We start from the raw sequence: 26,936 nt of genomic DNA, 5'->3' as shown, positions 1-26,936 counted from the left end.
ATGTTTGTCATTATTATACTGTTTTTCGTTGTGATGGTCAGAACTAAAAACATGTCAGAACAAAATACGTAGCCTAACGATTGAGTCACTTCGGGTTAGAACTGAGTTTAAAAAAAAATTACCTTTCAGTGGAATCGAACTCATATCCTTGCGAGTATGAACCAGATGAAGATCGCATGCGCCACTGATTCACTTGGAAAAAACAATTGAATTTAGAAGTTATATACGCACCTTTTGTCCAGCAACAGCGCGCATGCGCAGTAAAAGCGACGTAAAGATTAAAAAAATGGCATGGAACGGCTGTATTTACGGCGCCGTAAATGCAGCCACTGCCTAAAAAGATAGCTAGAAAATGGGAGGAAATATAAAAAAATGGTGAAAACTATAGCTGGAAGATATTCTATTCTAAATGAATGAGACTACTGGTAGCCCACTTACAGATTATCATAATAGATGAATGATAAGCTTGTACGTAGCTGTGCATAAAACTAGTGGAATTATTTCATGAAATGAGTGCTTTCAAAATGGATGAAGTCAAAACAAGAGAACGATTATACCGATGCATCATTGGGCAGCTTCTAAACGATGGTTATATGGCTATTGCAAAGTCTCTCACTTCTCAAGTGAAGCCTATTACAGCCTGTGTACCATCAGATAACTTGCTAAAAGCATATATTGCTGGGCAAGATCAGGTTACTACTTCCTTTTTTTATATTTTTATATATATACAGTATATACCCAACAATTTATTAAATATTATATATTTAAGCAATTTTCTACAGCTAGACATAATTTCAGTTATATCTGTTTTCAGTGCTTTAAAAAATTTTTAAGTAAATATTTTTGTCAATACAGTAGAACCTCCTTAGTAAATCCATAAATTTCAATTCCATTTATGTATTAAGCCCAATTTAAGTTGACATAGAATGTTTTATTTCTAAAATTTTTAACGTTTTATTTATGATTCAGTATATCCAAAAGCGTATTGTATATATGATATATTTTTAAAATGGGCAAATTTAGAAACATAGACTTCGTTTAGAGCTTATTTTAAAAGTGGTTCTATTTTGCCTTTTTTTTAATACCGTATATAATATATTTTTAAAATGTTCAAATTTAGAAACATAGACTTCGTTTAGAGCTTATGTTTAAAGTGGTTCTATTTTGCCTTTGGAACTGTAAATATGTGTTGTTTTTGTTAGGTAGAACATGATAAAGAAGAACAAATGCAGTCTGTGACAGTTGACACTGTGGCACCTGGAACAGGAATTGATCTTGAATTTGAAAGTGAAGTTAATGTAAGTTAAACGTTGTTATTATATAAAAGTGAAGTATGTTTAATTGCTTACTCTGTGACAGTTGACACTGTGGCACCTGGAACAGGAATTGATCTTGAATTTGAAAGTGAAGTTAATGTAAGTTAAACGTTGTTATTATATAAAAGTGAAGTATGTTTAATTGCTTACACATATATCTTGTTTTATTGATTTTGATAACATCATTCACAAGGTGCAATTTTCATTGTTCATCAAAGTGGACTGTAGGCTGAAAGAAGTTGTGGAAGCACTGACCACTGAACATATCTGGTGAACTTATCACTGAAGCACTGAACATCCGACATAGGCCGAATAACTTAATGCTCTATAAACACCTAGAATGTATATCATTAAGCTGCTAGATTTACTTGCAAGATAACAGGCAATGTACATTTGCATGACCCTAAATAATTCTTGGAATTTCTTTACATAAATAGAAGCCGCATCAATACAAAAATTTTAATAACATCTGCATTGGAACGGTCATTCCGAAACCAGGTTTATAACTCAGCTCCACCAAATGAGCTATTCCATTGTGTATTGACATGGCCTGTGTGCAGGGCTGCGATTTTTGCCTTTTTCGGTGATGAGGTCACTCGACACGCGCCATCACTATTCGACAAACGCCGTGCCTTACGAAAAAAAAAAAGGAAAATAAAAAGGAAAAAAACTGAGAGAGGACTAAACGTCGTCAGGTCGAGGAACAATCGGGGGGGGGAGGGGCATCACGTGATGCGATCATAAAAGTGCTGACTTACGTAAACTTTCTTGCGCCAGGTACTTCAAAGCAAGGTCTAAAAGCGACGCTTCACACGAGAAACTCCCAAGGCGTCAGCTCCGCCATTTTGAACACTGCGGGAGAATGCTTTGATCGAAGTTCCAACGCCTGGCATCAAACATATTTCGCAACACACGTTTCGTGCTATTCGACACACGGGTTTTTTTTATAGATAAAATAACCGAAGTAGGCTACTTTTAGTTGTCAACGTGTTTGCAAGTTTGTATTTATGTCTGACTTATGCACTTGTTGTTCCAAGATTGCAGAAATGTTTTGCAATGTGAATAAAGAATAGTAGACAGATAAACACGGTTGCAACTCGACTTCCTTCCACTAAAAGAGTTTCTGTGATTACGTAATGGGCACTTTTGCACATTCACAAAAGCACACTACCCAACTAGCAAAACCCGTCGTTTTTACATTGATTCAACGTCTGCAGACGTTGAATCAATGCATGACATGTAATGAATGCATGACAATCAATGCATGACATGTATAAACAAGTTTGCTGGCTGGGAAGTCTGGACATTTGCAGGAAATTTGTCTCGCACCAGGCGAGATGCCATCCTTTGAAAGATTTAACAATGATGGATTTATGTAGCCAGTGCATGATGACGAAAATAAATTTAAGATTTCCTTTCCGTTATATAACTTAAAGCAGGTGATTGATACAGGAGAAAATAATCGCAGAAGCACACAATAAAAGAACACAATAAAGCCTACTTATTACGCAAGTTTTTTAGTTTTGCCTAGTTTCCGACCAGAAGTTCAGAATCAGAAACACAGATAAGAAAGGTCGCTATATATATATAAGAGTTCGCTTCTAGAAGAATAGTAGGTAGTCACTGGGAGTGGACAAGGCAAGGTAATAGGCAAGTTCAAAGAACAGCATAGCTTTGCCCAACTACAGATAGGATAGTCTTCAGTCAGTCAGTATCCTATAATGACTAAAAAACGAAAGAATCCTCCGACAACACGGATGGCAAAAGCTTCGGTCGGTCTTACCGAGAAGCGGTTAAGGTTCAGCAAACAGCGAGTGAAGTGGGGGATCTGTTCGAAGGAGCTATCGAGAGAAGCATTGCCACGTCACTTTGGAACTTATCATTCAGGTAAACTTCCGGCTAATAGCGTTTAGTAGCCTAACGTCCCAATGCAGGGAGCAAGTCTTTTAGGCGCTGACAGTTAGGCGCTGGTCTAATAGGCGCGCACACTGTGGAGTCTGGATATTTAGGTGCGGAGCACTGTGGCGCCCGGTCATTTAGGTGCTATTCCTAATAAAGTCTGTAGATTGTATCAGCTTGGTAGCTTGCCAGAAAATTATATCATGGCTTCAGTGAGTGAAGCTGCTAAAACCGGCAATGCTTTTCACACAAAATGTTATATTGAGCAGAAAAATATATTGTTGTTTTATTGATTTATTATTGTTTTATTTGTCGTTAGTCCAAGTTTGCGTTGGTTAAAGCTTTATCAATAAATTATTCAAGCTTCCGAACATTATTGAGTTCAGTTTTTAGTTAACTCTTTTGCGACCACGGACGTATACACACGTCTTGAGATTTTTGCCATGATGACCAAGGAAGTATCCCTACGTCCAAGGTTAAAAGGTAGCCTATTTCAAGCAAAAAAAATAATGTAAATGATGGCAGATCCATAGTCTTTGCCTGTCCTTTTTTAACTAATTAAAAAAAAAATTTGGCGGTGCAGTTATCGGATGAGGACTTCTTAAAGATGGGGACACAGTGGATTTTTTTTCTTTCACTCATTGGAATTGGCAGTCAAAACTGGCTAGGCAACCCCTTACTTTGGAATTTCTCGATCAAAAAGACTGCAGGCTAAATTACGTAAACTTTTTGCTTAAAATTTTCCAAATTTCTCCATAATCATTCTGCTGTACCTCCTAAAGCATTGCGCGCAGAAACGAAGTAAATTTTTTCTCATGTGCAGAATTGTTTTGGCATTCGATTAAACTACATATATTTTCAAATTATTTTATCATGCTTGGGTAGTAAAGATTATAATGAAGTAGCCTACACTTTTCTGCCAATTTTTAATTTTTTTAGAAATTAGAAAAAATACCGTTTGGAAAGTTGCTAGTTGTACATACAATGTTTTAAATTTTATTGCAAAGCTTTGCATCTTCGGATAGCTGAAGGTGTATGCTTTCATTTGATGTCCAGATTGTGCGTCTACGTCGATCACATGACATGTTTTTACCGCGTAAATACAACAGATTTGTGTGAAAAATGTCTGGTAATTTAGATTAAATATAAATTACTTCTGTTCGGGATGGATTGGCCATGTGACGAGAACGCGTAAGACGCTCTACTACTGTTCACATGAATACATTTCTACAGGGCATATAGGCTACACCTTGGCTACAAGTTGCAAGCATAATGGTGAGACTTCGCTCGTTATTAAACCTAGTCCGGGTTTTGACGGAAAACTAAGTTACTCTTCACTCAAGCCTACCGCCCGCTTGAGTACAGCCTATGGTACATTTTTTACTGATGTTTAGTTATTATTTGACCTAACTAAAAGTGAACTCATACATGTTCGGAAACTTGAACAATTTATTGATAAAGCTTTTGCCGGCGCAAACCTGGACTAACAACAAATAAATGCTGAACACGCGCATTAAAAAAACAACATATTTTTCTGTTCAATATAACATTTTATGTGAAAATCATTGCCGGTTTAAGCAGCTTCACTCACGGAAGCCATAACATATTTTTCTGTTCAATATAACATTTTGTGTGAAAAGCATTTTCGGTTCAAGCAGCTTCACCCATATATTTTTCTGTTTAATATAACATTTTGTGTGAAAAAGCATTGCCGGTTTAAGCAACTTTACTCACTGAAGCCATGACCAACAACGCACACGCATTAACAAAACAATATATTTTCCTGTTCAATATAATATTTTGTGTGAAAAGGATTGCCCTACGCCCCTACCTACCTGCCAAGCTGATACAATTTACAGACTTTACTAGGAATAGCACCTATATGAACGGCCGCCCTAGTGCTCCGCACCTAAATATCCAGACGCCACAGTGTGCGCGCCTATTAGACCAGCGCCTGACTGTCAGCGCCTAAAAGACGTGGACCCCCAATGCATTCTCAATTTTGAACATGTTTAATTTAATAGTGGTAAGCAAAAGCATGCTTAGCAAAATGCGCTTACTACGTTTTCACTTTTCAACAATAAAATTTTATAGATAAGCCCGTTCAAGTGCATAAGGAACAACGCATCGATAGCCTACATTCTTTTCTCGACGAGACAGTGATGACGTTTCTGAGTTTGCACAAGCAGTTCGGTCGGTAAGCTACCATCTGCAAATATGGGTCTGCTACTATTCGGTGAGTCCGATTCGGTGAGTCCGATTCGGTGAGTCTGATTCGGTGAGTTTCTAACCTCTAACCCCTAACCCTAACCCCAAACCCCTAACCCTAAAACGGCAATGATAATTAGGCTACGGTACCCGATAATTTAAAAAAAAAATTGAAAAAATCCCCCGTTAAGGGATCGGACTCACCGAATCGGACTCACCGAAACGGGCCATTCCGTGCAAATATAAGGTCAGGCCCTGGCGATAGCACGGCTTCACTAGACGTTCAAGCTCATCAGGAATTTGAAACAACCTCTCATGTTGAAGTACCACCAACAATCGAAAGATCTGGGTTTCGGTCTGAAGTTGCAATGTTGTACGAAGGGGCTTGTTTGCCATCTTGGCACACCTTAAACGCTGTAACATTACGCCGTTGTTTCGTATTATCGTAGTATTGTTCCGTTTTCTTTTATCTGTTCCGTTTTCTTTTATCTGCAGTTCATTTTTCGCTATATCTTTGCTATGTTTCTTGGTAACTTGCATATTTCGCTCCTAACTGTGTTTGCGTGCGGGTACGTTTACCATTTACCGTTTGCCTAACCACTTACGTACTAAGCGAGACTAAAGAGATGCCAAAGGAAAAATTCTCACAGTAGGCTACGCTAGGTGTATAGCCTAAGGGATTTTTTATTTTGCGATCCTCAGTTTCGCGTTTACAACAGTTCTCTTTATGGAGCAAAACAAACAATATACATGTCCGCTTGTCCGGTAGGTACATAACTTAGCGCTTGATACTCCTTTGCAATCACTCAACCAGCGTGCGATTAAAAACTTAAGTGACTCTGATATTGTGCGGTAATTCGCGGCCAAACGCTTATAATCTGACTCTTATGACGTCATATTACTATTCGACAAACAAACGCAGAATTTTTGGTCGTTCGACAAGAAAGAAAAAATCGCAGCCCTGCCTGTGTGTGTGTAAAGTCGCCATGTGTAGTGTAGCAATCACATTAACTATACCATTGAGCAAGATCTGTATACATATATTATTTTGTTTACTTTCAGATCATTTCTCCAGAAGCGTATTTGTATGAAACTTGTTATGTCACTGCACACAAAGCACCATGCAGAGCCGCTACCTTTTCTAATAATGGCCAATACGTAGCAACCGGATCTGTGGATACCTCAATTAAAATATTGGTATAAAATGAACTTACTAAAGATGTTATGTTTTCTTACTTTGTCAGTCTTTTGTATAAATGTCTTCTTTAGTCAACTGTATTAAACTAAAATATAGCCTACTGGCTGCTGTGTATTATTATAAGTAATTTTTTTTAAATATCTGCTATGGTCTTGAAATGCTCTATATAAATATTTAAAACCCATGCTTGTTTATTAGTATCTCAGTATTGTGCAACCCTCTAAGCTCCCGGCGACCATGGCCGCCGAGAAGTCGTTAAATGGCCTATAAAACTACCGCGCCGGTAGGCCATGTTTGATCCCAGGCTTCTCCATGCCAACATTTGTGCACTCCGTGTATTTCAAACTGTTTTCCTCACTCGCATTCGTAACGTTTTTTCATTAATCGGGCAGAGTCTCCCATGCCGACGAGAAATATTGCTAAAAGTCTGAGCGTTGATTTATAAAAGCTTGAAGACTAGCTGCAAACCTACTTTGAAAGCTGTGCATTTAAGTAGGCTACAACTGCAAATATGTTTCAGCGCTTTGTTTGTGTTGTTTTTACCAAGCTGAGTTAACGCAAAACACGATAGTAATTAACGGATGTTTGAAAACACAAATTTTTAACGGATTTTTTATTTTGGATGCCTGGTGCGAGAAATTGGCAGCCGTGAAGAAGCTCTGGTAGGCCATGCTTGGTCGCCGAAAAATAAAGGAACTTAGAGGCCGGATTGCGTTAATATAAATTATATCATACAAGAAGCCGTACACTTTTTTTGGGTCTGCTACTATTCGGTGAGTCCGATTCGGTGAGTTCCTAACCTCTAACCCCGAACCCCTAACCCTAAAACGGCAATGATAATTAGGCTACGGTACCCAATAATTAAAAAAAAATTGAAAAAATCCCCCGTTAAGGGATCGGACTCACCGAAACGGGCCATTCCGCTTTTTTAGCAAGATATACTTACTTTCTGTACAACTTGTGTTTTGATGAGATGACGATTTTTCAACGGAACTAACCAACGACCTTTGGTCTGCTATTTGACGTTCACAAGTTATGTCATTATTACTACACTGCAGGGAACATGCAGGTTTAGCTGTTTCTTCGTTTTTGTTTAGGACGTGGAAAGGATGATGGCGAAGAGTATTCATCCTGGAGACATAAATGCTCTCATGGAGCCAACGCCTGGCATGGCCGATCATCCGGTCATCCGAACCCTTTACGACCATGTTGATGAAATTACCGCGCTTGCCTTTCACCCAACTCAGCAAGTGCGTACTTCTATATTGGCCTTGATGACCTTTAATGCACAATATATTGCAATATATCCACATGTTGTGTTCGCCTTTTGTATTAGTTTAAGATTGCTAAAGAGCATCTTGGAAAGGGTAATTAATATGTATGCTCATTGCTCAATCGATGCACACTCGACCATAGGCGTCATTTCAGGGGTGCGAAGGGTGCTTGAGCACCCCAAAATGAAAATCTGAGGTAACAACATAAATGCGAGAGCACCCCTGGGCCCTGGTTTGCATACAAAATACACCGATTCAAATGGAAATTTGCATTCCTAAATATCGTTTTTTTTTTTCTTGAAAGTCGTTTCACCAAAGCGCAATATTTTCAGTGTTTTACATTTGCGTGTGGCACGTAGTAGCGCCACACATATCAAAGGCAGACATGATTGTACTATTGCGTAACAATTAAGCACAAACACGCGCACTGCGTCAAGAAGTGCCGTTCGAGAGAAAACAATTTGTCTGGCTCGAAGAAAATTGCTATTTTCTACTCAAACGTCTACAAAAACATTCGGCAAACGGCGTCAGATGCAATCGTTAGCCGTTTCCCTTCTTCATCATACCGAATGGCAGACTTGCTACGAGAGCTGCTAGAGCAGTGGTTCCCAACCTGGGGTTTGCGGACCCCTTAGGGGTCCGTGAGAAAGCATTTGGGGGTCCGTGATTACCTTGATGAATTTTGGGGAAAAAAAAACTTTGTTCTATAGGCTATGCACGGATGGAGCACCAGCTATGCTCAGGAACAAATTCGGATTTGTTGTTTAGTAAAAAACGAAGCTCCTCGCGTGGTTGTTACCCATTGCTTCTTGCACAGGTACGCCTTAGCAAAGCATCAAAAACTTTACTAGCAAGTCTCAAAGAAATTCTGACGAATTGCGTGAAAATCGTTAATTTCATCAAAAGCAGAGTTGTAAACCACCGTACTTTTAAAGCGCTCTGTCAAGAAGTAGGGTCAGATTACGGAGTACTTTTGTATCATTCTGAGGTACGTTGGTTATCTAGAGAAGTTTTAAAACGACTGCAGCTAAAAAATGAGGCATTAACTCTTTTAAAAGCAAAAGGAAATCCCCTCTCAAAATTGTTCGAGAGTAAAAGTTTTCTATACGGCATGACCTACTTAGCCGATATTTTCGGTCATATTAACAATGTTAATCGTGGCATTCAAGGACCAGGTGTGACAATAATTGATGCAACTGAAAAAGCGTTTTTAGCCAAGTTGCCGGTTTGGAAACGCAGATTGGAAGCAGGTAATTAGCCTACGCTAACTTTCCAATGTTAGAAGATCTTATCTTGATGGATGAAACTCAAAGAGAATGCACTCTTTTGATCTCTATGAGAGAAAAATTTTGCGCACACTTGAAACCCTGCAAATCTCATTTCAACGTTATTTTAATTTAGAACACCTGCCGAACGAAGTTGAAACATGGATTCGAAATCCTTTTCTTTTTGACTTGAACAACATTAGCGATGACGATCTCAGTAAAGATGACCTAATTGATTTGAGATCAAAAGAGTTAATACGCATTGAGTTTCATTCAAAAACTGTGAAAGAATTTTGGTGCTCACAACTGCAAACCTACCCATTCTTGGCAAAGCAAGCGATCATTGTTTTGTTACCATTCAAAACCACTTAACATTTGCGAGGTAGGATTCTCAGCTCTTGTTACAATAAAAACAACATCGAAATCGCCTGGACAGTGGACGTTCAAGATGACATGCGTGTTGCATTGTCAAAAACTCAACCCCAGTTCAGGAAAGGCAACAACAGCCCTCATTAAATTTGCTTACGTTGAAAGTTTCGGCATGGCACTTTGGGTCACCTTAATATTCAAATAGCCTACTGCTGACATTTCTTGAACAATCCATTCATTTTCTTATTTGAGCAACTGTTTAACCTGATATTTGCCGCAGGAGTCACAGCGGCAATGCAATATGACACCGTCGCCTACAGTAATTGAGTAGCATATTACAATAGTCAATAGTACTGTGATTGAACTGACTCGCGTGAAAATAAATTTCTTTGCATTAGTCAATAGTATGTTAATTGAGTTTCAGGCAAAATTTAGGTAGGGGTCCGCAGAATTAATAATTTGTCTAAAGGGGTCCGTGACAACAAAAAGGTTGGGAACCACTGTGCTAGAGAATGCCACAATGAAAGAAGTCGATGTTACGAAAGTAAGCAAATTTTATGATGGTGACTGGGAACGCAAGGATTTGCTGCGTGAACGCAAACAATGGTTTGCTTGTTGCAAACGTGACGGTGATATTGTGACAGTGAATACGCTACGTCAGAAATTCATTGCACAGTCGTCAATGGTCGATAATAATACCAAATATATATGCAGCTTTGGTATCATAACTTACATTGTTATGCCGACTTCTTCCTGTGAAGCCGAACGTTCCTTTTCGTTATTACGACGCTTGAAGACCTACCTTCGCAGCACTTAAACGCAACAACGACTGAACAATTTGGCATCTTATAGGTATTTGGCAATTATAGGTAGTCATCACGAATTGGCGGAGAAATTAAACATGGAAGAACTTGTCACGGAGTTTGTTTCCAAGACAACGACCCGCAGAAACAAATTTGGATGTGATTAATTAATAGCAAGCCGCATTATAAGGCAGACGTGAACAAATTAAAGTCGAATATATTTCAATATTCAATGTAAGATCACTTTCGCCTCGCATGTAATACTTGTTTTCATTTCTATCTGATCGTTTGACATACCGCTGCAGTCTATTCCATTACACATACGACAAAATTATCTTTTATGTTGATTCGGCGTTTCATGACGTAGGTTAAACATGGTTGAATTTACTATTAGATTGAGTCATTTGTTTTAACATTTTCCATCGGTCAGGTTTTCAATTGATTAGCTTATATTGACAATTTTCATAAGATAACTTAGAGCACCCCTAATTTCGTCAAATTTTTTAAAAAAATTACGCCAATGCACTCGACTGTATAGACTAGAGTCATTTCTTCAGTTTGTATTTGGTCTAATATTTTATTGTTTGTTGGACTTTGAGCATAGTGAACAAAAGTGCTTCAACCCTCACTGGATATCATGTCACAGCTAATAAATAACTTGACCTTTCCACTTTGAATTGTTTTAATTTCCAACTTCAAAAACTAGATCTGGAAGCACAATCCTTGCTGTTGAAATATCGATTGACTTCATAAATGGTGCTTCCAGGGATATACAAGCAAAAAAAATTAAGTTTATGTTCGTCAATTTTGAGTTGAAATCGTGTTTAGCTTTTTCACTTGATCAGCACACAAGCTTAAACGAAATTGTAGCTTGTGATTATTTTATTTATCATATTTTTAAGATTGTAATATCTGGAGCAAGGGACTACACGGTCAAAATATTTGACTTCACAAAAAGTTCAGCTAAACGAGCTTCAAAGTCTATCAAGGAAGTAGAAAGTGTGAGGTCGGTTGCCATTCATCCTACAGGTGCTTAAAATGTGTTGCCAAATGGCTGTTAAATTATTTTTTTTACTTTAATTCAATAGAACGGGATTTCCAACAAAGCTACGTTACCCAGCAAGAAGAGAGGGGTGTCGAAAAAAGTGTTGCAATATGTCCAGATGGTTTTTAAATTCCAAGCAGAAACGCCATTTCAAAATAGTGGTAGCTCGAATTTCGTTTGTTCGAAACTAGCCAAAAATTTGAGGTTGTACAAAATTAGTCTAAAATTATCATTACAGCTGAGTTGGTTACAACTCAGCTGTAATGATAATTTTATTCGCAAAACTTTATCGAAAAAGAATTTACGAGTTTACAAAGTGCGTGACTGAGCATTTAAAACTAAAAAAAAATTAAGAAAACTTAAAGTACACTTAAGATATTTACAATATCATGTTTTCTATATATTCTATATTTGGGATATAAAGGGATATATTCTATCATTTGTTTTCCGTTATCAGTTAGGTGTTTAGGTTAATTTTTGCAAACATAATGAGTATTGAGGAGTTGATAAAAATCACTTTAGAATACAGTAGTTTTTAATGAGCAAGACTTTACCACTACTGTAAAATAACACGTTCGCCAACAATTCTGAACAACGTCTAGCGGCAAGTTCAACACACCCTATTCTTGGTAGGTAGTTGAACATCTCGTACTTCTAGAAATCCCTGTATTAGTTTTTTTTTTTAATTTTGATGTTTATGCTTGAAGAATATGAACAACGATTTATTTATGCGTATATCTTAAACAGCCCTTAAGGGGACACCTCTAATGAAATCCCAATATTCGCTGGTGGCTGAGAAGCTTGCCTCAGATAAGCTAAGTATTGTGGGAACGCCCACATACCATATATTTCTGAAAAGGGCATGAAAAGACACATTTGAATATGCAAGTCTCATGAAATAAAAGTTTAATTTGATGCAATGAGCTTCCTTCAAACACAGACAATATTTCAATAATTATTTTTAACATGCTAATACAAAATACTGTTTCTCACTACCAGCACCATATAGCAACAAGAAATGTTATGAAATGCTAGATCTACCTTACATGCTAGATCTACCTTACCTTACATATACCTTACTGTATATGCAAATACCTATGAGAGCTTTTTTCTCTAAAATGTCACTTTCTTAAAAAAAAAAAAATTTTTTTTGAAAGTTACTTGTGTGCGAAAATATTTACACACATTTTTTTCAATAAAATGGTCAAGAAATAAAATTAAAGAAAAAAGCTCTCATAGGTTGATGCAATACCATTGTACCAGCATGCATTCCAAGTTTTAGCCAATTCAGACAAGAAATAAACTGCAACAAAATGTCATTTTGAGTAAAACGCGTTTAAAGTTATGGTTTGCAAATACAAGGCAAATCGTGCATTTTCAGCTAGGCTATTGTTACTGTTACTACTGGCTTTGAAATGTTAGGATACAGGAAATTTGTAACTGCTGAAGCATGACCAAAACAACAGCTACAAATACCACAAATATATAAAACCAGAAAGGGCTTTTCTGTTGCTACTATTAGCATATTTTCAGCATATCATATCATCGTTCTGGCATATTTTAGACTTTTGGGTCGCGTGGTAGCTCCACTAATTCTAAAATTTAACAGGGAATGAATTGGAATTGTGGAGAAACTTCCATATATTCAGAATCCTGATGAAATTCTCTATCTTTTTAGTCCAAAATATAATTTTCTTCAAAAATTTTTTTTTTCATTAGAGGTGTCCCCGTGTTGAAAATCTGCTAAGAATTCATTGTGAGCTAAAACGAAATTATAGCTTCAATTCAGTCCAAGTTATGTCTTTGGCATTGTTTCTATACATTGTTATAAACGTTTTTACGTAGTTATTTATGTCACATACTCGGCAGTGTAGCTGAGATGTGACTGGTGAGAGCCCTGGCAAGATGCTGGAAGTACGCCGGTTTGACACCGCTTAATTGCATGTGACTGTGTCTTTGGCGGGACGTTTAAAGGATGAAAGTGGACACGAAGATTGGCTTTCTTGCCCTCCCATCCACTTGATCTAAATCTTCAACTATCTCGTTAAAAGAAACTATGAGCAAGAAGCCCCACACTCAGTCTAAACAACCGGCGTGAAGCCTGGATAGGACAAAAAATGTATTTTCAGCATCTTTTTCGTTGCAGGTGATTACCTTTTAGTTGGAACCAACCATCCTGTAATTCGGCTCTATGACGTCGAAACCTTCCAATGCTTCGTCGGCAACCTAGGAGCAGACCAGCACAAAAGCTCGATCAACTGCATCGCTTTTAGCCCCACTGGAAATATCTACGCATCTGGGAGTAAAGATGGTGCTATAAAGGTTGGCAGAGTTGTGCATTTCATCCCAGTGTCTTGATTCGTATCCAACGGTCTTATACGTAACCAACAGCTCAGGGCTGTGGAGTCGAGCGAAAAATATACGATTTCGACGTCTCGGTTTATAACTGGCCGACTCAGGACACCCCAAAATCTCTCTGACTTTACAGCCCTGGCTACAAGCCTTCGGGCTTATTAGCTAAGCATTAACTGTATTTGTCCGGCGTTTCCTCTCAACCAATGGGAAATGGCCTCTTCCAGTGAATGTGACCGCAGACCACATCTCAACGATTGTACCATCTTCAAGCCGCCTAACGGAGTGGAAGGTCTGCGCGTCATGAATGATGAAGCCAAAGACTGGCTGCTCTCTAGTTGCCTTCTAGTGTGGTCCGGGAACATCGTGAATCTGGGGTGGTGAAAGGATAGACCCTCGGCCCTAGTAGCTCATGCGATGTCATGTCGGAACGGCTTCCACTCTTTCGATATGACCACCAAAATACACCAATTTGTCTAAATTGCAAACAGAAGGCAGGCTGTTGAAGTGTTGATTTTTTAATTTTAAACTGTCCGTAAATTGCAATATCCAGTGGTTGCAAGACATTGCTGTTGCACTAACACGGAAATACTCTTAAAAACTGGCTTAAAGGCCACGAGCTAAACGTATGAAAGTACCTTGCGAAATTACAGTATTAGCATTTCGTAAGAACTTACGGGTGTAAGAGTGTTATATATATTTTTTTATTTATTGTCGCTCTAAAACTGCGAGATCTTTTAGCGACAGACAGGGTGTCACTTTTAATTTTATATCAGATTTGCGATGTCATCACATTATTATCCGACTTATTCTCGCTACCTCGTGCGAGAAAGAATACAATCTATACCGTACCGTTTTTTAAAGTCTTCGGTATGACCCGACCTGGAATCGATCTTAGGCCTACCAGCACAAGAGCTGAAGGCGAATCCCCTCGGCCACTGAGCTGGTGTGGGGATGTAAGAGTGTATGGTTGTCTCAATTCTTTATCACATTTCAATCGATCGATTCTACTGTCCTTTTAGATATGGGATGGCGTGAGCAGCAGATGCGTGGCAACGTACGTCAATTCACATGACGGTGACGAAGTATGCTCGGCTGTCTTTTCACGAAACGGGAAATATTTACTCACCAGCGGAAAAGACAGTGTTGCCAGGTTGTGGGATATGGCTGGTTCTGGTCAGCCGCTGCTGACATACACAGGAGCAGAACTCAGTGGAAAACAGGTATGATTAAAAATCTTCTCTGGTATGACGCTTGATATTGTACTATTTCTGCCAATTTGCTTTCGAGTTGAAGTAGTTACGATCGTCGTTCTTTAAAATTAAATTTAAAAAACCTTGATACAGTAGAACTTACCTCTATTGACACCTGAAGAGACCTTTGAAAAAGTATCACTTTTTAGCCGAAGACACCATAACCGAATTCTACCTGTAGTTTAATACGGGACTTTGCTGCAGATGCCACTAGAATTCTACTGTATGTTGCTGCTGGTCAAACAAAAATCACAGTCTTTAGTTTCTCACGTCTGTTTTGTGCTTTGCAGTCGCATCGCGCTCAAGCTGTCTTCAACCACACCGAGGATTATGTTTTGTTCCCCGACGAGCAGACGGTGTCGCTCTGCTGCTGGTGCGCCCGAACTGGAGAGCGTCAGCGTCTTTTATCATTGGGCCATCAAGGTTCTGCCCGCCGAATAGCCCATTCCCCCACCTCCCCAGCTTTTATTACTTGCAGCGAGGACCACAGAGCAAGGTTTTGGACTAAAGGTTCTGGGAATGAGTGATTGAAACGTTTTTTATAAGTATAATAACGTACCCTATTGTACACTGCCACTAGGATTATTCAGCAGTGCAGTGCTGCCAAGTGAACACATCCACGATGTTTTATGACTCTGTGGTGCTTCATGGCTGGCAGTCCCAACGATTGTATTTTCTTTATATACTTTTCGGAAATAAAAAAAATTCTCATTGATTCAGTTGTGCAGATATCTATCAGTGGAAGATTGTCTGTTTGGTGAAAATGTGCACCAGATAATAAATTGCCTATCTGAGATATGAAAGATAAATAGGTCTTCAGTTCAAAGGTTAAAAAAAGTTTCTCTTTCATCAACCGCGTCACTGATCTCCTGTTTCTTTTCGGGTGTACTTGGTCCACTTCGTGTATTGTATTTGAAAGTGTTTCAATCCTAAACAGAAAAAATGCCACTGTTTGAAACTGAACTGCTTACTTGTTATGTCAGCGAGAGAGAACCAAGAATTTTCTAAAATTCTTAACTAAAGTACATTCTCACAGCTTTTTATTATGCTATTTTCTAGCAGTAGTTACAACGTTCATCTGATGAATGCAAAAGTAAAAGAAGAAAAACTACTGTTGGAAAAGATAATCCTAATAAACTAAACTCTTCGGTGTTTTATGCTGCAATCTTTATAAGCTAACGTTGCTGGTAAATTTAACGAGATTCCGCCGCAAACCACCCTCACCTGCCACGACTCCTTGCAGCCCTGCGTTGTAATCTAACCCCACACTGTTCGATATGAAGTTGGATCGCTCATCTCTGTAGTTGTCATGCTGGTCCGGTCCTCCCACCATTCCTCCGTACAAGATCTGGGGGTTTGATGTGTTCTTGCTATATGCAGCCCATCCACAAGCGCCGTATGTTTTGCATGAACTACAAAAATGGATCAATAATAACTTAGCATTGATTTGAAATGATATGCAGGTACATCAGCTAGTAAGTTTTCTTATGGGCAACTGCTTGTTGGTGGTTTCTTTACCAGTCCATGAATCATCATTAAGTTCCTTCCTCTTGTCGAGGGTTGGAGGCAATGAGGCGCCAAGTTTCTCTGTTGTTAGATTTTTCTACTGTAGTTTTGTAGTCCTGACCACTCTTCAATATCATTAGTCCAAATTCTTGGTGGTCTGCCCTGTTTCGTTTGCCGTTCATTTTTCCTTCTAGTAGTTGTCTTTGAATAGAATTATTACGAATCATGTGGACAATAATATTTTGGGCGTTTTGATTAGGTCTGAATCATCACTTCTCAACTTGGGGTGCTAGAATTAACTTTATGAATACGCAACTGAGAAGCACGAAATGCATTAAAAGAACTGTAGCCAAATACATAACAATTGTCAAGTCAAGAAATCTGTCAAGCTCAGTGTCTGGCACAAGTTTAATCTTGTCCATTCGCAAATAGTGTGTAGCTTACCTTGCTCTGTGATGCACGTGTTTTGGATAATTGTTTCCGTAGCCAATCACAAAACTCCTTCCCGTTTTTCCAAGGATGTAATCCACTTGATTTTCTGCAAATTGTCTGGAAAATAGTCAAGTAACCTCTTAGATAAGTTGTCAACTCTATTGTTGGAAACATACTTTACAGATGTTGAACGTTGCCCTAGGGCCTAGGCACTAGAGATGCAGCGAACCCAAAATTTTTATCCGCACACCGCACCGCAACTGACTCATCTATCCGCGCACCGCACCGCACACCGCAATTTATCTGGAACTTTGACACTGCACCGCACCGCACACCGCAAATTACAAAATTAAAAAAAAATATTTTAACGAGTTATTGTTTAGAAAGTCAATTGTAGGAAAAAGCATCCATGGCATATAACTGGTAACCTAGTACCAATACAGTTGTGCACTAATTGGCCAGGCTAACCAGATCATATTCTCTTATCAGCAATGCATCTAAGTTCTAAGACATAATACAAACTAAGACAAATAGAATGTTCCTGGATCCAGTATCAGGACTTTTGAACACTTTTTGTAAGCAATAATGCAATTATAATGCCAGTGGCTATATGAACTACACACACAAGAGTAAAACTTATAGCCTGAACTCACTGGGCTAACTGATATAGTAAATAATGCGGTAGTTGCGCTAGGCCTATAGCCTGGTAACTGAGCTTATCAGCTAGGCTACTAACCAAAAACATTCGTACAGCTTCCCTGACAAGCAAGCCCTAAAACCCTGTCAACTGCAAGCCATTTGCAATTTGCATAGCTTTCCATCTTAGGGTTTCCGAAGGGAAAAATAACTGATCCGTGTTTCCAATTTAAATTTGAAGTTTCATAGCTGATTCTTGAAAAGTTGAAAGTTTACGTTTACGAAAGTTTAATTTCTTGAAAGTTTACGTTTACGAAAAATTAATTTCTTGAAAGTTTACGCGGCAAGCGGCGCGGCGCGGCTTTGTCATTTCAACCTTCCACGCGGCGCGGCGCGGCACGCGGCGAAAAAGTCAAAAGCGGCCGCGTACGCGGCGCGGCGCGGCTTGCATCACTACTAGGCACTGTCTACCAATCGATAGCGGTTCATGCATAAGCTACCTTACGCGTAGCCTATTTGTAATGTGTATGTTCTGCAGCAGATGGGGTGTTTTAACCGTTGGACACTTTAACAAAAGACAATTTTTCCTATGAACCAGCTGACTGCCAGAAAGTTGATTTATGCTTTGAAATTTAGAGCTTCGGTAGAGAGTTTGTCTTGTTTGTTGAGCTTTCAAATTTGTTTGGTAATTACCCGAAAAAAAAGTAACGGTAGTGACGATTACTTTCCTAACCCTCAAACAGCTAGGCCACGCTGTCAACGGCGAAACGTTCACTTAATTTACTTTCTATAAGAAATGTTGCAAAAAGAACTCTCACAATACAACGTGCATGAGTCAAATGACTGTAATCAGCTCATTAAAATCTTTCTTTTTGTTTGGTTAATAGCCTAAACCTCATATGCTGCAGCGACCTGCAAATTACAAATACGCTCACCACATCTACAAAGAAAACATTTCATCATGGCAAAAGCATAGAGAAGGAGTGTGCAAACTTGCAGCACTGCTTGGCCAAATACACATTACCAGCTTGGAATAACCACTGCTGGAAATATCTATTGTTCATTGTACCGGTATTGTGACAAATGTGCACACAATAACCTAAATGGCCACGCAGCTACCTCGTGCCTAGCCTAGTTAGCCTAAAGGCGCCTTCAGACAGAGTGCGAATAGCAGGAACCGCAGCCGGATGGATGTCCACTCCTTGTTTACACACAGCACGCGAGTAAGCTATTCAACCACAAAACAGCAGCGAATGTTTTATCTGGTTTATCGCCGTGCGGACGACTTAAAATTACTTTAAGTTTTGCACTGCGTGTGAGCGAATAGAATTAGGCTTCCACAGATTAAATGTGACTGCAATTAAAAAAAATTACTAGGGATGTAGGTGATGGCGACAGATAGATGACAAGCAGGGCCGTGTTAACCGACCCCCGTACTTGGGGCCCACTCATTTTAGTCGGTCTAATGTTTTTTGAAAGTTTAGAAAATACTATACAGAAGCTCCATAATGAATAGCTAATTAAATCATGCAAGGCCATATTAACTGCTTTCCAAACTCCCAACTGGGGGCCTACCTCTAACTAGGGGCCCACTCATATTTAGTTCGTGCAGGGTTTTTCGGCTTTTTATTTTAACGTTTTTCGCCTTGTTAGTTTTTTTTCCATCTTTGTAAAAAAAATTTCCGCTTCGCTCTCTCAACGACGTTTCGTTCATCTCGGCGATATTGGGCAAGCATAGTTGGGGAATAAGGGAGTGAAAATTTTTTTTGTTTTAAAAAAAAAATAACAAAAAGACACAATATTTTGAAGTAAACACTGCTCACTCAAATATCCTAATTAATTAATAAAATTAAACTGATAAATTTCAATGTGAATCGAAATAGGTTATAAAGTGAAAATTAATATTATCTGTGAAGTTGGGGACACTTCAAGTAAAATTTTCGAAGTTCTAGCCTGCTGAAAGGCTACCCCACACTAGACTATAGAAAGTTTCAAGAAATACATTATTAAAATCCCTCTGTGATTGTGAATAAAAAATTTTTTAAATGGAACTTAAATTTAATTTTCAATTTCTAACTTAAATTCCAAACAAAACTTCTACCCCAATCCAATTTTAATTTGATGAATTTGATTACACACAAAGTGTGCATCTTGGTAAAAAAATGTACTTGTCAAAATTTTGTGAGGGAAAGCCCCATACACGCCCTTTTCATTTCATGTATTTGAACATTAAGTTTTGCATTGCATTGTTCCTTTATGTTAAAAATTTTATTTTGTTAAAACTGTGGTCCTTTCCCTACTCTGGTCCTTCTGCATTGTCGGCATAGCTTATTAACTATTTTTTTCTTTAAAATCTTAAAAGTTGTTTATTCTTTGATAAAATGATGAATGTAAATTTTTTCCCACATTGAAGGAGTTTAGGCTACCTTTCTAAACGCTTTTTGGCCCTATTTTTAAGAGCAATCACGAAACATAGCGGCCCACAAGTGGATTTCGGGGGGCCCGAGATGATATCATACGGCACGGCACTGATGACAAGAAAAACTGATAGCACATTCCACACCGCAGACTTCATAACAACTAGGGCAGGGCCGTATTAAGCTGATAGGGGGCCCGGGGCACTGTTAGATTGGGGGGCTCCGTGCAAAAAAAATTTTTAACCACCTCTACGTCTACAGTAGCATTAACCCAGCACTGCACTGCACAGCATTTTGCAGAAACTTCAAAGGCTGAAAGAAAAAAAATATCCACGCAAAATCGCATTTTTTCCACGTCGAGGGCCCTTCAAAAGGGGGGCCCGGGGCACTTGCACCCTCTGCTCCCCCTAAATCCGGGCCTGAACTAGGGTACAACTGTATAGCACAATGGCGGATGTCCCGTAGCCTACCGTTTGCCGTTGGACGCAGCATCGACTACGTCAGTTACGCAGGCTACACATTCTTTAACATTCGAACCTTTCCGCGGTAACAAAGCAAAGATTGGTTGGTTCTGAATCTTTATCCTCGGACTGACAAAGCCTTGATTGGTTATTCCTGGTAGTTTTGCATACTTGTAGAGGCTCTTGACGCAAGGCCGGTTACCTAGATTGGCAGAGTGAAGTTTTCGATTGTTGAAGTGTTGTTACAGGAGAATTATTCCATTCACTAGGTGCCGCTGAATGGAGAGCAGTCCTGAAATGCGTTGCTCAAGCGCACACCCCGAGAGTCGAACCAGCGCCGCGTGATCTTGAGCCAGGCGCGTAACCACTGAGCTATTGGGGTGGACCGTAAAGATAATTGTACAGCGCAAGAAAGTGCCGTGATATTTAGGCTACGGTACAGTTTCGTGCGCCACGCTTTTTGGAAATTTACTAACTAAAGCTGCGTGGTGATGCTTAAAGCAATAGTAACCTATGGACTATGTAGGATGGTAGGCTAGCATGTCATTAGCAGGTAAAATTCTTAATCTCTTGGTTTCATTGACGTTTCTTATTGAAAGGTTTTGTTTCGCTTAATAAAAAAGACAATTAATCGAAACAATAAAAATTAAACAGTGATTGTTCCGGCGGGTCGATTGCCCTCTTGATTAGAATTGAAATTGTGATGAATTTTGTAACTTGGTTGGTTGAATTAAGCAACGTTGAATTTGCGTTCTTTCACTGTTATACGTTACGTGGCGCGCCTTCTGACCAAGACGTTTAATTTCTGATTGTCGCATTTGCCGCGTGCCGGGAGCCGTGGTTTCTGGAGAGTATTTGCCATTGTGTGTTGAGTTTCATTTCATTATCGAAAAAAGCAAGCTAGAGAAATGAATGTGTACCACGGATTTAAGTTGTCGTGTTAAAGCCATTGTAAGTTTATACAAAATCAGGTTTTTATCCCAACTCGCGCTCAATAAATCAAAAAACAACAAGAAACAATTGCAAGTATGATTCAGGCAGACCGAGGAGGGATTGTAGGTAGGCAGTGAGCACCTACTCATGTAACCAAAAATAAAAACCTGATAATTGGACAACTGAAGTAAAGAACTATAAAGTATCTAAATAACGAAATAAAAGAATTAAAAGAACTAACAAAATTGACAGAATTGAAAGAACAAGAACTAAAGGACTAACTTAAAGACTAACAAATTTAAATTTCAACCAAGGAAGACTTCTGAAGGGGTGGTCAGCACATCCCTGCAACGAAAGGACTTTAATATAACCGTACTTTAATTGTGTTGTAAACTGGAACTCTATTGTACCGGAGCCTAATTGTGTATAATAACTTGTGTAAAATACTGTATTGTTTGTCAAAAGGCTTGCTCCACCGTAACTCAGAGAGCGGTAAGTTACTAATTAATGTTGGTTACGCTGTCCATTACGTTACGTGTGTCGATATTACTGTGTGTAGGCTGTAGTATTAGTCTGGGAGCCTACGACAGAAGATTTCACCCCATAAGGTACAAAAGGTTTGACCCCTTGAAGTTACTGGGGTCAACTATGTCACTCACAAAAAGTATGGAAGATTGACCGCGCCGGGTGGATCTGGTCCCTAGAGCGTAGAGCCCCCTAAAAAGCCCAAAAAGGGGGTTAATTTCACCCCATAAGGTACACGGACCAAACTTGGTGAAAACGAAGTTCTATGTCAGGACATCACAAAAATATCAAATCTAACAATATTTTCGAGTGGAAAGGGGATGTAAGACCCCCCCGAAAGTGACCCCCCGGGGGGTTAATTTCACCCCATAAGGTACATGGACCAAAGTTGGTCAAAACGAAGTCTTATGTCAGGACATCACAAAAATATCAAATCTAACAATATTTTCGGGTGGAAAGGTGATGTAAGATGCCTTCAAAGTGACTTCCCTTAATGTGACCCCCTCGGAACGTTTATTTCACCCCATAAGGTACATGGACCAAAGTTGGTCAAAATGAAGTCTTATGTCAGGACATCACAAAAATATCAAATCTAACAATATTTTCGGGTGGAAAGGTGATGTAAGATGACTTCAAAGTGACTTCCCTTAATGTGACCCCCTCGGAAGGTGTATTTCACCCCATAAAGTACATGGACCAAACTTGGTCAAAACGAAGTCTTGTGTCAGGACATCACAAAAATATCAAATCTAACAATAGTTTTGGAAGGAAAGATGATGTAAGACTCCCCTAAAGTGACCCCCCAGGGGATTAATTGCACCCCATAAGGTAGGCTACATGGACTAAAGTAGGTTAAATCGAAGTCTTATTTCAAGGCATAACAAAAATATCAAATCTAACAATATTTTCGGGTGGAAAGGTGATGTAAGATGTCATCAAAGTAACCCTAAGAGGGTTTATTTCACCATAGAGTACATGGACCAAACGTGGTCAAAACGAAGTCTTATAGGACACCACAAAATATCAAATCTAACAATACTCTCAGTTGGGAAGATGATAAAAGACCTACCCAAAAGTGAATCTCCTCCTATAATTTAATTTACTTCATCCCTTACTTGAACCAACCTTGGTGTAACGGAAGTGCTATGCCAGGACAGTAGGCTACCAATGGATTAAATCTAAAAATATTTTTATTTAGGTTTTGGTGAAATACATTCACAAGCTGTCGCATGATGCATGAAATGGAACTATAGCCTACTTTACAAAAAGTTTTTGTATAAATCATGTTCAGTCAATCGAAAAAAGGCAACAGGACATGACAATACATGGCTTTGTAACACCAAAAACAGAAAGTACATGAGTAGCATATAGGCTACAGTAGCCAGAAAATTGATCGAAGATCTTGATACGACCACTAAATGTTGAATTAATCGAACAACTGACTATCCAAATCAAAACGTTTCGAAGTGAATCATTTGGAACGTTAATTCCGGCAGTAATGAACATTTTCCAGCTGCTACAATAAATAACCCAATAAACCCAATGTAGTAAATTTTTGTTTAATGCCATTTGCTTCATGTCTCTAATCAGTTATTGTAACTGTTCATTCATAAACAGAGATTGTTTGTGTAAATGTAAACGGTCGTTTCTATATTCTTCATTGTCACTGCTGTCGCTTTCACTTTTTTCGTCTTATTTGGATAGTCAGTTGTTCTATTAAGTCAACATTTAGTGGTCGTATCAAGATCTTGGATCAATTTTCTGGCTACTGTAGCCACGGCGCCGATCCCTATAGGACAGTGGGGACATGTCCCCACCATCTTTTTACATGTCCCCATCATCTTTTTACATTATTTTTGTAACGTAAAAGGGAAAATATTACCCGAATGTCACAATTTTACCAGTCAAACGTTTAAAATATATTGAAAGGAGGGGACAACATTTTTGTTTTATGCGAGGAAGCCCCAACCGTAGTAGAAATGTTTTATTAAGCAGAGAAACCCTGGTGTAACTCGCAAATTGTATTTAATTTGGTTACCACACAGTGCAGAGTTTTAGAATTACTTTGAAAGAGTCGTACAAGCATGTAGTGCAGTAAGTGTAGCTTGTGTTACTTTTGTATAAGAAAAAAGCTATTTTTTCAGTTATTATTACATTGAGGTTAAGAGCTGCTGAAATGTCTTTACCGGTTTGGCAAAAAAATGTATATAGGAAAATTAGCAGTTGGAAGGCTGGCAGGCAGCTTTTTTTCAATCGAAAAAACTCTTACCCTACCCAATTTTTAAAAGACTTGTCACGTTCCAAATCGTCTTCAGTATGGACATGGCCATGGTTAACCTCCTAAACTTCAAGATCGATCGGTCAGAGTATTTTGCAGTCATTGACAGCTCGCAGCAAAATCTTACTGACTATTTCAAGTCGACTGATCTTGAGCACTACAAAATTCTACAAGAATCACTCTTTAGTGGAAAGCTACAATCACATTTGGTAGACGATTATCTTCAGTTCTTTGACACAGAGTCCCTTGCACAAGATTTTCGAATGATATTCAAGAAGATACCATCCGCTGTTCGGCAAATGTTTCCGCAAGTGGAACTTTTGCTCATATCACCAGCCCGCTCGTGTTCAGCTGAACGCTCATTTTCAACTTTGCGACGTATCAAAACTTTGTTACGATCTACCATGACACAGAAACGGCCAAATCATGCAATGGTCTGCTATGTGCACAATAAAGTTTTGAATTTGATCAACCTTCATTACAAGCCAAGGATCAACCAAGGACTTCGTTTTTAATTCGCCGGAGACTCGTTGCCGAGTTGCAGTGTTTGGATTTCTGCTGTCCAATGCTGACACAGACAATTAAAATACATTGCATTAGACTTGTAGCCTATCTACTGTAGGCCTACTTGTTTGTTTGTTGAACAGACCCCAATATTTCAGCTCGCTTCGCTCGTCTGCCCTTTCTTTCCTAGTAAATGTCCCCACCAATCTTAGAGAGCGATCGGCGCCCATGACTGTAGCCTATATGCTTCTTATGTACTTTCTGTTTTTGGTGTTACAAAGCCATGTATTGTTATGTCCTGTTGCCTTTTTTCGATTGACTGAATATGATTTATACAAAAACTTTTTGTAAAGTAGGCTATAGTTCCATTTCATGCATCATGGGACAGCTTGTGAATGTATTTCACCAAAACCTATATAAAAATATTTTTCGATTTAATCCATTGGTACTGTCCTGGCATAGCACTTCCGTTACACCAAGGTTGGTTCGAGTAAGGAATGAAGTAAATTAAACTATAGGAGGAGATTCACTTTTGGGTAGGTCTTTTATCATCTTCCCAACTGAGAGTATTGTTAGATTTGATATTTTGTGGTGTCCTATAAGACTTCGTTTGGACCACGTTTGGTCCATGTACTCTATGATGAAATAAACCCTCTGGGGGTTACTTTGATGACATCTTACATCACCTTTCCACCCGAAAATATTGTTAGATTTGATATTTTTGTTATGCCTTGAAATAAGACTTCGATTTAACCTACTTTAGTCCATGTAGCCTACCTTATGGTGTGCAATTAACCCCCTGGGGGGTCACTTTGGGGGAGTCTTACATCATCTTTCCTTCCAAAACTATTGTTAGATTTGATATTTTTGTGATGTCCTGACATAAGACTTCGTTTTGACCAAGTTTGGTCCATGTACTTTATGGGGTGAAATAAACCTTCCGAGGGGGTCACATTATTGGAAGTCACTTTGAAGTCATCTTACATCACCTTTCCACCCGAAAATATTGTTAGATTTGATATTTTTGTGATGTCCTGACATAAGACTTCATTTTGACCAAGTTTGGTCCTTGTACTTTATGGGGTGAAATAAACGTTCCGAGGGGGTCACATTAAGGGAAGTCACTTTGAAGGCATCTTACATCACCTTTCCACCCGAAAATATTGTTAGATTTGATATTTTTGTGATGTCCTGACATAAGACTTCGTTTTGACCAACTTTGGTCCATGTACCTTATGGGGTGAAATTAACCCCCCGGGGGGTCACTTTCGGGGGGGTCTTACATCACCTTTCCACTCGAAAATATTGTTAGATTTGATATTTTTGTGATGTCCTGACATAGAACTTCGTATTCACCAAGTTTGGTCCATGTACCTTATGGGGTGAAATTAACCCCCTTTTTGGGCTTTTTAGGGGGCTCTAGGGACCAGATCCACCCGGCGCGGTCAATCTTCCATACTTTTTGTGAGTGACATGGTTGACCCCAGTAACTTCAAGGGGTCAAACCTTTTGTACCTTATGGGGTGAAATCTTCTGTCGTAGGCTCTCGGTCTATATACAGTAGTGTAATTTCTTAAATTGATAAATGGAAGGTGACGGTGGCCATCCGGTGTCTCGTGCGTTTCCCGTTGGCAGTGGGACAGGGGGCGCTGCGTCTGGGGGTGGTGCGGCGGAACACCCGGGCGTTGGGCAGGTGTATCCTCAGGGGGTTCATGTAGGGACAGTAGAATATCGGGACGACTCACTTTACTGATTTTTCTTGCGAAATGGACAGCTGGAGGGTTACTAAGAAGTTCAAAAATTAGCAGAACTGCACAACGCTTTCTTCGCTTTTAGGTAAATTCATTTTCATCAAATGAATTTCTATATTTGGTTAAAATTTTGGGTGCTAGAAAATCTGTAAAGCCTTACTGCAGCAGTGTGAGGCTGCTTACCGTTACCGGTGTTGCGTGAAGTCTACCGCTGCATTATAATGACTTGAATACTATTAAATAAACATATGATAACACATATTTCCTACATTTATTTTGGCGATACACACTTTGTACGCACGTGGGCAGGTCATATAAACTGCACCTGAGTATGCGACATATGGCAGTAGACCTCAAGCTGTAGTTGGATCAAATTTTGTCATAACATTGTGACCCTCCAGTTGTCCACCTTACTTTTGAGTGAGCAATCCCCTACTTCTACCATCCCTAGGTTCATGGCAGCCTTACCCATGCTGATTCCAGTGCAGAAGCTGTGCTCAGGGACGTCAGA

At 39.1% G+C, this 26,936-nt stretch overlaps 2 protein-coding genes across 2 annotated transcripts in view; one reads left to right on the top strand and one right to left on the bottom strand.

The window, feature by feature from the left end:
• The first annotated feature begins 343 nt into the window (after positions 1–343).
• Positions 344–15,509, top strand: LOC145766310 (cleavage stimulation factor subunit 1-like). The gene is made up of 8 exons (XM_082577990.1): positions 344–692; positions 1,203–1,298; positions 6,486–6,620; positions 7,719–7,871; positions 11,235–11,361; positions 13,524–13,699; positions 14,752–14,952; positions 15,273–15,509. The coding sequence occupies exons 1-8, from the start codon at positions 510–512 to the stop codon at positions 15,507–15,509; spliced, it is 1,308 nt and encodes a 435-aa protein (XP_082434116.1). The 5' UTR covers positions 344–509.
• A 176-nt stretch (positions 15,510–15,685) lies between these two features.
• Positions 15,686–26,936, bottom strand: part of LOC145766308 (uncharacterized) — a 33,537-nt gene continuing 22,286 nt past the window's right edge. Inside the window, exons 14-16 of the mRNA XM_082577989.1 lie at positions 16,933–17,037; positions 16,207–16,394; positions 15,686–15,911 (exon numbers count right to left, since the gene is read on the bottom strand). Of these exons, the coding sequence (XP_082434115.1) occupies positions 15,841–15,911; positions 16,207–16,394; positions 16,933–17,037 (364 nt within the window). The 3' untranslated portion in view covers positions 15,686–15,840. The remainder of the gene's footprint in view (positions 15,912–16,206; positions 16,395–16,932; positions 17,038–26,936) is intronic.

This window comes from Aplidium turbinatum, chromosome 3, assembly GCF_918807975.1.
Source record: "Aplidium turbinatum chromosome 3, kaAplTurb1.1, whole genome shotgun sequence".
In the NCBI taxonomy this organism is placed as follows: Eukaryota; Metazoa; Chordata; class Ascidiacea; order Aplousobranchia; family Polyclinidae; genus Aplidium; species Aplidium turbinatum.
Note: the sequence above shows the minus strand (reverse complement) of the source record. Positions and strands in the feature narration are given on the sequence as shown.

Excerpts from the sequence above, each read along its gene's own strand:
- LOC145766310 (XM_082577990.1), top strand. The coding sequence starts at position 510 with ATGAGTGCTTTCAAAATGGATGAAGTCAAAACAAGAGAACGATTATAC. Across the intron at positions 13,700-14,751 it reads GTAAAGATGGTGCTATAAAG|ATATGGGATGGCGTGAGCAG; the intron begins GTTGGCAGAGTT and ends CTGTCCTTTTAG. Across the intron at positions 14,953-15,272 it reads CAGAACTCAGTGGAAAACAG|TCGCATCGCGCTCAAGCTGT; the intron begins GTATGATTAAAA and ends TGTGCTTTGCAG.